Here is a 9,583-nt window from a genome sequence, read left to right on the forward strand (position 1 = left end):
CCCCCACCGCCCTGACTCACTGCACAACGCCCGGCGAGCCCCGAAAGTGGTGTGTCCCATAGCACCGCACGACGTCCCAGACGCGCACGGCCCCATCACAGCCGCCTGTGGGAGTGGATCCGAGGTGGGGGCGCTGTGGGCCCAAAGATCCCCGCCTGGCTCGCCGCCCCCAACCCAGCCGGGGTCCTACCTGTGGCTAGCAGTGTGGAGGTGGGGTCGAAGGCCATGGTGGCCACAGGGGCTGTGTGTATCGCCTTCCACAGGCGGGTGACACTGCCCTCTTGCCAGGCCCACTGAGCCAGCAGCAGGGCCCGGCTGGCTGTCACCAGCACCTAGGGGAGGACGCAGTTCAGCTGGGGCACGGGTGTACATGCCATCCTCACCCACTCAGTCTGGGTGGGAGGTACCGGAGCCCGCCTCCAGTCCTGATCGCACATACCTTGTCGTCGGGGCTGAGGTCAAAGGCAGTGATGTCCTCCTGGTCCTCCTAGGGGTGAGAGTGGGTGCGCAGGGCACCATGAGAATAGGCCGCCGTCCACACCAGGCCCTCGCCCTGACCCTCCCCGCCCTCACCTGCTCCAGGCTCCGCAGCACGGCCCCCGAGGCCACATCCAAGATGTTGACTCTGGTGCCACAGACACAGAAGAGGTGCTGTCCAGTCTGGTCCAGCTGGGGGCAAAGGGGTCTCAGCCAAGGGAACACCCTGCAGCTCCAGGCTGCCTCATCACCCTGCCAACCTCCCGCCCTACCCCGGGGCCAGTACCTGCACCTTCCCGCCCTTGTAGAAAGGCTCGATTTTGCGCTCAACAGCATAGCTGGAGGGAAGACAGGGCAAGAGAGTGAACCACCACCCCGTGGTCCCCGGTGCCCAGCCCTGTGCTAGGTGCTCTCCCAGAGGTCAACCCAATAGGGCCCAACCCTTGAGGAGCTTCTGGGAGGGCTGGTATTCTGGTGTGTGTGTGTGCACACGCGTGCAGGGTGGGGTGATGAGCTCGTCTGTTACCTTCTTTACCACTCTCAACCATATTTGGAGGTGGGTATTAGTACCCCCTTGTTATAGAAGATTTGGGACCCTGAGCGGGTCAGTGATCCACATGGGCCCAGGGAAGCAAAGGCAGTCCAAATCCCAGAGACTCCAGGGTGCCTAGCAAGCCAGGCCTTGGACGCCCTCTGCTGGCCATAGGAGGCCAGGCCTGGGTACCAGCCCATAGCAACATCCTCTTCAAACATCCTTATCCTTGAGGTCCAACTCCAGCCTGCCCCTCCTCAACCCCAGTTCCTTCCTCCACCCCACTCTCCAGGCAGATTATCCTCACCCCCCACCTCGGCTACTTCCTTGCTGGTCCAGGCCACGGCACTCTCCTCTCTGGGGAGCTGCTATAGCCTCTTCACCACTCTCTCAAAGCTTGCTCCCAGAGAGGCGTTTTAGAACACAACTCGTTTGTGTTGTCCCCTGCCCTGAAACCCTCTCCTCTCCTTACATATTCCCAAGAACCTGCCATGAGGGGTCTCTTCTGATCCTTTGTGTTCACACAGGCTGTTCCCTATTCCCAGCCTGGGCCTCTCTGAATTTCCAAGGTGCCTGGCTAACTCCACTAAAGGAAGCCTGATGGCCAAGAGGAAGCTGGAGGCCCCCTGAGCCCGCTCGACCATCCAACAGAGGCAGTCTTGGCATCAGGGCTTCCCCTTGCTAGTGCTTGTCACAGCTACTGATGGAAATGATCTGCTTGGTAGGTTTACCCCCATCAAACTCTGCTCCTGCGCGTTACACTGAGTCTGTCTGGACCCGGGAACACAGCACTTAGACATTCAACATCAAGTTGGGGATTGCATAAGCCCGGGATTCAGGGACTCCTGGCCACGGAGGTCTAGCTCATGTCCTGACCTCTCTTCCCAGTCCTTGGAGAAGAGAGCATGTGAAAGCTCCCCAGGCCGCCTGGCCCACAGGTGGCTCTTCTGCCGTCGTCTAGGCGGTGCGGACTCCCACCGTCTAGGACCGGCCTCGACCCTTCCTCTCGCTTTGGGATCTCTTGTCCCCACCCCCGACCGAAACTGCTTCAACTTTAGGTCGCGGAAGCTAGCTGCACCCGGCCAGGCTCCAGGGCCTGCCCTCCGAAAGCTGAGCGCTGTCAGTGCCTGCTCTGCCACCTGATGCCGCAGCCGCGACGCCGCCGCCCGCCTGTTAGGACCCAGCCCCGTCAGTACCTCATCCCTCCCCAAACCGATGCGTGTGGGACCCACGCCGGCGCCTTCGCTACTGCGGCTGCGAACACGGCTCCCTCCCTCGGCGGCGCCCCCAGCCCCAGCGGCGGGTTCGCCCCCAGCCCCAGCGCCCCAGCTTACTTGGACTTGAAGCGGCCCACTCCGGCCGCCACCTCAGCCATGTCGCCGGTGCCACCGCGTGAGGGAGACCCGGGAGCCATTCCGCACCTTGGGCTCGCAGAGATGGCGTCACCGCCCACTACTACTGTGACGTCATCGGCGCTGCGACCTCGGCGACATCTTTGCTGTGGGCAGAGGCGCGGCGTCAGCAAGCGGAAGATGGCAGAGGCGTTTCCGGCCTGGCGGGTGGGGCATAGAGTAACTTGGGAGTGGCAGGGGCGGGAGGCCTGAACTCGGAGGGTGCTGGAGTCTCCAGCCGCCTGTCTTTTAAATGGAAATTTGAAAAGGTTTTCGTAGGAACTGGTTATTGAAGTAATCCCAAAACTCCTGCCCCCTTGGCATTCTGGGGTTTGGGTTAAGCGCGGTGGGTTAGCAGAGCCCTGAACCGGGCTCCGCCTTAGCGTATGGTATGAGAAATACCGCAGGGAACTACTTCAGTTTAGTCGCTCTGTCCATTCCGACTCTTTGCGACCCCATGGACTGCTTCCCTGTCTATCACCAACTCCCGCAGTTTGCTCAGACTCATGTGCATCGAGTCGGTGATGCCATCCAACCATCTCATCCTCTGTCGTCCCCTTCTCCTCCTGGTAGTAAATCGGGCGATTTCGGAGACGTTCGAATATTGATTAAGCACGTTCTCTGTTCTAGGCACTTGAGAGACACCAGAGAAGATGCCGTGCTAGTGAAGTGAGGGCTGGGCAGAGGAAGGGCCTGGAATAATCTTGTTAAGTGGTTGCTGCTGCTGCTGCTGCTAAGTCGCTTCAGTCGTGTCCGACTCTGTGCGACCCCACAGACGGCAGCCCACCAGGCTCCCCCGTCCCTGGGATTCTCCAGGCAAGAACACTGGAGTGGGTTAGTGTCCTGGAAAGAATGTAGCAGGGTGAGGATGGAGTGGAGTGCAGGGGGCGCAGCTTTAAACTGGGCGATGAAGGAGGCTTCCTTGTAAAGGTGAACCGGGCGAGCAAAGCCGAAGGTTGGTGAAACAGGGAGCCCTCTGATTATCTCGGGGAACAATGCTTCAGACTGAGGAACAGGCAGTGCAGAAGCCTGGCATTTAGGAGAAACAAGCCGGTGTGGCTGCAGGGAGTGAGTAGGAAGGAGAATATAGGGCAGAAACAAGATAAGGAGGGATCCTCGGGAATCACTGTGAGCAGTTGGCTTGTACTTTGACTTCAGGGGTTTGAGCTGTTTGTGCTACTGGCTGCGAAGCCAGGAAACAGATTGGAAGAAGGTAACTGGGAAGGAGGACTGGGAAAGGATGGTCAGGGAGAACCTCTGCAGAGGAGACAATCGAGTGAGAAAAAACCAGGCAGAGAGCTGAGGGGAAAAGTCAGTGTGAGGAACTGGTGGGAAAGAACTTGCAGAAGTCCAGGGGAAAAGCTAAGGTGCCTCTTTCCCCTGAGAGGAGTAGTTCCTGGAGGAGGCGGGGTGAGGTCCGCAAGCACAGTGGTAGTGAGGCGGCCAGACCTGGGCTCTGCATTTATTTACCCTCTATTTACAAGGTAGCTTGGCCCTGGGGCCCCCACACCTCAACCCCAATGCTGCCTTCTGGGGTGGCCTCAGCCTCCTCTTGTGGGGCACCCACGAGCAGGGGGTCATCTTCCTCCAGGAAGTCCGCCAGCTGCCGTCGGATGAGGCCGGTGGTCCGGTGCATTTTGCGCATGTGCTGCAGCAGGCAGAGCACCAAGGTTCGGCTGCGCTGCTGGCGCTGGCACCAGGCCTCTCGCAGCTCCCGGTAGCAGTTGTGATTTGCCCGCTCGACTGGGCCCAGGGTGGCCCCGCAGCCCAGGGAGCAGCGATGATGGGCACCATGCTGGCAATTCTGCCTGTGCTCATCCAGGGCCCCACGAGGTACCCGCAACATGCAGCCTTCATTGGGGCAAACCATCAGCTCGAAGGGGCATGAGTCCTGGTGTCCCTTGCGATGGGCCAGGGGGCACGTCACCTGGCAGCCAGCTTCAGCGTTCCTGCACTGGGGGTAGAGGAGAGCATCGTGTGAGCCAAACCAGGTTGGGGACATCTCCAGACACCCCCAAGAATCCCCCATCCCTGAGGTTCCACTGACCAGGAAACACTGGACTGGCAGCCTCCCAAGCTTTTAGGCTACCAGTGATGTGGTAGAGAGAGGGAAACTGTAGCAAATGCTTGAAGGTAGGAAAAATCTAGATCTCAGAGGAGTGGGGACAGGAGATGTAGAGAACAGGGAGTTACATGGTTGGCTTGGTCTAGTGGGTTGTATGTATGCCGGGCTTTTTTTTTTTCTTCTTTTTTTCTTGGAATTGAACCCAGGATATAGTAGTGAATGATCACACCATCGTGGTTATCTGAGTCATGAAGATCTCTTTTGTATAGTTTTTGGTATTCTTGCCACCTCTTCCTAATATCTTCTGCTTCTGTTAGGTCCATACCATTTCTGTCCTTTATTGAGCCCATCTTTGCATGAAATGTTCCCTTGGTATCTCTAATTTTCTTGAAGAGATCGCTAGTCTTTCCCATTCTATTGTTTTCCTCTATTTCTTTGCCTTGATCACTGAGGAAGGCTTTCTTATCTCTCCTTGCTATTCTTTGGAACTCTGCATTCAAATGGGTATATCTTTCCTTTAATCCTTTGCCTTTAGCTTCTTTTCTTTTCTCAGCTATTTGTAAGATAGCCACAATGGTGTGATCATTCCCCTAGAGCCAGACATCCTAGAATGCGAAGTCAAGTGGGGCCTTAGGAAGCATCACTGTGAACAAAGCTAGTGGAGGTGATGGAATTCCAGTTGAGCTATTTCAAATCCTAAAAGATAATGCTGTTAAAGTGCTGCACTCAATATGTCAGCAAATTTGGAAAACCCAGCAGTGGCCACAGGAGTGGAAAAGGTCAGTTTTCATTCCAATCTCAAAGAAAGGGAATACCAAAGAATGTTCAAACTACAGCATAATTGCACTCATCTCACACGCTAGTAAAGTAATGCTCAAAATTCTCCAAGCCAGGCTTTAACAGTACGTGAACCATGAACTTCCAAATGTTCAAGCTGGATTTAGAAAAGGAAGAGGAACCAGAGATCAAATTGCCAACATCCATTGGATCATCGAAAAAGCAAGAGTTCCAGAAAAACATCTGCTTTATTGACTGTGCCGAAGCCTTTGACTGTGTGCATCACAACAAACTGTGGAAAATTCTTCAAGAGATGGGAATACCAGACCACCGTACCTGCCTCCTGAGAAATCTGTATGCACATCAAGAAGCAACAGTTAGAACTGGACATGAAACAACAGACTGGTTCCAAATCGGGAAAGGAATACGTCAAGGCTGTATATTGTCACTCTGCTTACTTAACTTCTATGCAGAGTGTATCATGCAAAATACCAGGCTGGATGAAGCACAAGCTGGAATCAAGATTGTCAGGAGAAATATGCAGATATGCAGATGACAGCACCCTTATGGCAGAAAATGAAGAGCCTCTTATTGAAAGTGAAAGAGGAGAGTGAAAAAAATTGGCTTAAAACTCAACATTCAGAAAACTAAGATCATGGCATTTGGTCCCATCACTTCATGGCAAATAGATGGGGAAACAATGGACACAGTGAGAGCCTTTATTTTCTTGAGCTCCAAAATCACTGCAGATGGTGACTGCAGCCATGAAATTAAAAGACGCTTACTCCTCAACCTAGACAGCATATTAAAAAGCAGAGACATTACTTTGCCAGCAAAGGTCTGTCTAGTCAATGCTATGGTTTTTCCAATAGTCATGTGTGGATGTGAGAGTTGGACTATAAAGAAAGCTGACTGCCAAAGAATTGATGCTTTTGAACTGTGCTGTTGGAGAAGGCTCTTGAGAGCCCCTTGGACTGCAAGGAGATCTAGTCAATCATAAAGGAAATCAGTCCTGAATATTCGTTGGAAGGACTGATGCTGAAGTTGAAACTCCAATACTTTGGCCACTTGATGCAAAGAACTCATTCATGTGAAAAGACCCTGATGCTGAGAAAGACTGAAGGTGGGAGAAGGGGACAACAGAGGATGAGATGGTTGGATAGCATCACCGACTTAATGGACATGAGTCTGAGTAAACTCCGGGAGTTGGTGATGGACAGGGAGGCCTGGTGTGCTACAGTCCATGGGGTCACAGGGTTGGACATGACTGAGTGACTGAACTGAACTGATGGCAGCGAAAGTACCAAATCCTAACCACTAGACCAAAAAGGCACTCCCCAGCTAAGGTTGTTTTTTTTTTTTTGTAATCTCAATTTCCCTATCTATAAAACTATGAGGCTAGAGAGCAATGGCACCACAGTAGGCTCTCCATCCTTTATTATCCCCATTTTACAGCTGGGGCTCTTAGAGCTCAGAAAAGTTAGGTAACTTGCCCCAAAGCACACATCAAGTATGTTGTAGAGAAGTGACTCACATTCAGCCAGGTCTGATAACCCTAAGGGGAGCAGTGTATTGGTGGAATAGAAACTCTCAGTTCTGAGAGTGGGGTTCTTTTCAACCCCTCTGCTGGCTTTGCCCCGACCCATGCAGAGGGGAGGAGGGTAGGGTGATGGGAGGGGGTGTTCTGAGTTACCTTGACTTCCAAGCGGCCAATGATCTTCTGGAGTTTATTCACATGGACCATCTTTCTGTGTCTCACCTCTTTCCTGCAGCATGGACAGGTCTTTTGTCTAAGAGACATGAGTGGGGGTGATTGTTGGGCGTGGAGGTGGCAGCAACATGCCTCCCCTGGCGGCCCTTCCTTCTCTCTAGCTGGAAGAGGTGTAAGAGGGCTTTATAGGGAGCACTCAGCTCTGAGGCCAGGGTGCAGATTCCACAGGGGCCCAGCTCCTATATTAGCGTCCCAGATTTGGCAGCTGAACCTAATGGCCACCATGACCCAGTGCTTGGCTGACCTTCCTCTCTGTTCTGGGTCCTAGGCATGGCCCCCCAGCCCTGCCCTGGCCCCCGAGCCTCTTGGGTGCCCAGTAGCACCTGGCTAGCCACCGGAGGATGCATTTCTTGCAGAAGATGTGGCTGCACGGCAACCTCACCGGCCTCTTGAGAACTCCGTGGCAGACAGAACACAGGAAGTTGCAATCGGGAGGGCTGATGAAGAGGTTGAGATCATACCCACCACTCTGCAAAGGCCAGGCCTGCATCAGGGCCTGGCTGGGACCAGGATCTGACTCCCCACTCCACATGCATGGAAAGGGATTCCAGGAAGCTTTGGGTGGGAGGTGGGCCACATGAGAACCCCAAGTGGAGGGTTGGGTCAGCACCCAGTGTGAGGGGGCAGCAGTGAGGCCCAAGACCCCCCATTTCTACCAGACCCAGATGCAGAAGCAGGCCTTGGCCTGGAGTTAGACCCGGGCTAGAGGTCTCTGAAAGGTTTCCTTGTCCCATTTGGGGCCCTGTACCCCGTTGTGCAGATCATTTCAATAAGGAGTGGGGTCCAGCTTGGGCAGGTCTCTGAAATTAGGCACAAATCTAAGAGCTCACCATGATCTGTGTCTGGACGGCAGCTCCACTGAAGCCAGGGCTCAGGAGTTGCCATTTCATAGCAGGAGCAGGCCGACATCACAGGAGCATTGTCCAGCTCCGGCCAATCACAGCCCTGGCCCAGGGTACCACCTGGCTCTGCTCCCGCCTCAAGAGCGTCGGGGGTAGGGCACCTCATACCCAGGACAGGTCTCTGGAACCTGACTTCAGGGTGGCTGACAGTTGACTTTCAAACAGCACTGAGGCTGGAACCAAGCTTCCAGGGGCTACTTCCTCAAAGCTGAGGCGCAGGGTTTGTTTCTCCTTCCTCACGTGTTGCCGCCCTGGTGACTAGGTCCCCAAGAGCTCTGGGGGCTTTAGACACTGACCCATCACCAGGCCTCTTGGGATCAGACCCAGTTATTTCCAGGGTACAGACCAGGGATGAGGACCTGATTTCTGTGGTACCAGAGCAGCAGCCTAGCATGTGGAGAGCCTCCCAGACCCTGCTCTGACCACCTGGGTATGCCTATGAGGAAAGGTATGGATGGGTAAACCAATTCCAACTTGGGAAACTACCATACAGGAGGCACAGAAGAGAACTGGTTTCCATGCCACTGGATATTTGCGCAGGCTTAAATCGCTCAGTCGTGTCCGACTCTTTGAGGCCCCATTGACTGTAGCCCGCCAGGCTCCCCTGTCCATGGGATTCTCCAGTCAAGAATACTGGAGTGGGGTAGACATTTCCTTCTCCAGGGGATCCTCCTGACCCAGGGATCGAAGCCGGGTCTCCTGCATTGCAGGTGGGTTCTTTACCATCTGAGCCATCAAGGAAGGCAGAGTGTAGAGTTCATCAAATCCTAGAAGATTTTGGAGGGTGGGACCTTAGGAGTCGCCTGCCAACCTTCAAGACCGGGTTCTATCCCTGTGTGGCATTCAAAGCAGAGCTGAGATGGCTGGAAGAGAGGTGTAACACAAAGGTATCTCCTCCACTGCACACCTCGGTCCCAGCAGCCACAGATGCGACTTGCACGCTAATAACGGGGGGACCAAGAACACACACACACACACACACATACACACACACGGATAAATTAAATCAACACCTTTATTGAAAGATGAAAGGAAAGCCCCCCTACCCGCCCCCGCCCCTCGACGGTCTTTGCGGCGTTGGCCTCAGATTCTGAGCATCCAGCTGTCCTGCGGGTAGAAGACGAGGTTAGATACCAGAGTCCGAAACATGCGAGAGGACGCAACCGAGCCCGGAGCGGCGGCGCGTGTCGGGGCCTGGGTTTCACATCCCCACACAGAGAAGCGGGCAGTGAGCTAAGGCCCCCGGTGGCTCTGGGCGCCGAATCTCACCTGCGGCCATGGTCAGAGCCGAAGGTGATTTTCAACCAACGCCGATCTCCCAAACCGCCCGCCCCAACAGCTTCGCGAACAGCAGGAAGCCAGCAGAACCATGGGAACAACCTACCTGCAGCCGGAAAACACGAGGTGGCGCCGGCGCGAGCCCTTATATGGGTCGCGCTAGTTCCGGGGCCAGAGACACGCATGCGCACACAGAGCTCGGCGGGGGCGGGGCCCCACGCAGCCAATCACAGGCTCGTTTATATACTCTTGGCACAGCGCCATTGGGGCGGAGCAACCGAGATCTCGCGACCCTTGGCGCCTTATAAAAGACACCGTCGGGCGAGCTCTCTCTCTTCTTCTTCGTGAAAACACGTGAGTGGTTTTATTTGTTGCTGTCGCAGATGGGCC

At 54.8% G+C, this 9,583-nt stretch overlaps 3 protein-coding genes across 3 annotated transcripts in view; 1 reads left to right on the forward strand and 2 right to left on the reverse strand.

The window, feature by feature from the left end:
• Window positions 1-2,450, reverse strand: part of TBL3 (transducin (beta)-like 3) — a 6,246-nt gene extending 3,796 nt beyond the window's left edge. Inside the window, 6 exon segments of the mRNA XM_010846210.1 lie at window positions 21-105; window positions 191-332; window positions 440-487; window positions 574-669; window positions 764-815; window positions 2,344-2,450. Of these exon segments, the coding sequence (XP_010844512.1) occupies window positions 21-105; window positions 191-332; window positions 440-487; window positions 574-669; window positions 764-815; window positions 2,344-2,423 (503 nt within the window). The 5' untranslated portion in view covers window positions 2,424-2,450.
• Window positions 2,451-3,848: 1,398 nt separating this feature from the next.
• Window positions 3,849-7,867, reverse strand: RNF151 (ring finger protein 151). The gene is made up of 4 exons (XM_010846133.1): window positions 7,844-7,867; window positions 7,337-7,482; window positions 6,936-7,032; window positions 3,849-4,354 (listed from the first exon to the last, which is right to left on the reverse strand). The coding sequence occupies exons 1-4, from the start codon at window positions 7,844-7,846 to the stop codon at window positions 3,878-3,880; spliced, it is 723 nt and encodes a 240-aa protein (XP_010844435.1). The 5' UTR covers window positions 7,847-7,867; the 3' UTR covers window positions 3,849-3,877.
• Window positions 7,868-9,452: 1,585 nt separating this feature from the next.
• The window catches only part of RPS2 (ribosomal protein S2), a 2,353-nt gene continuing 2,222 nt past the window's right edge, over window positions 9,453-9,583 (forward strand). The window contains exon 1 of the mRNA XM_010846146.1: window positions 9,453-9,547. The gene's annotated coding sequence lies outside the window, so the exon portion shown is untranslated. The remainder of the gene's footprint in view (window positions 9,548-9,583) is intronic.

The sequence above is a fragment of the Bison bison genome, unplaced genomic scaffold (genome assembly GCF_000754665.1).
Source record: "Bison bison bison isolate TAMUID 2011002044 unplaced genomic scaffold, Bison_UMD1.0 scf7180017848936, whole genome shotgun sequence".
Classification (NCBI taxonomy): Eukaryota; Metazoa; Chordata; class Mammalia; order Artiodactyla; family Bovidae; genus Bison; species Bison bison.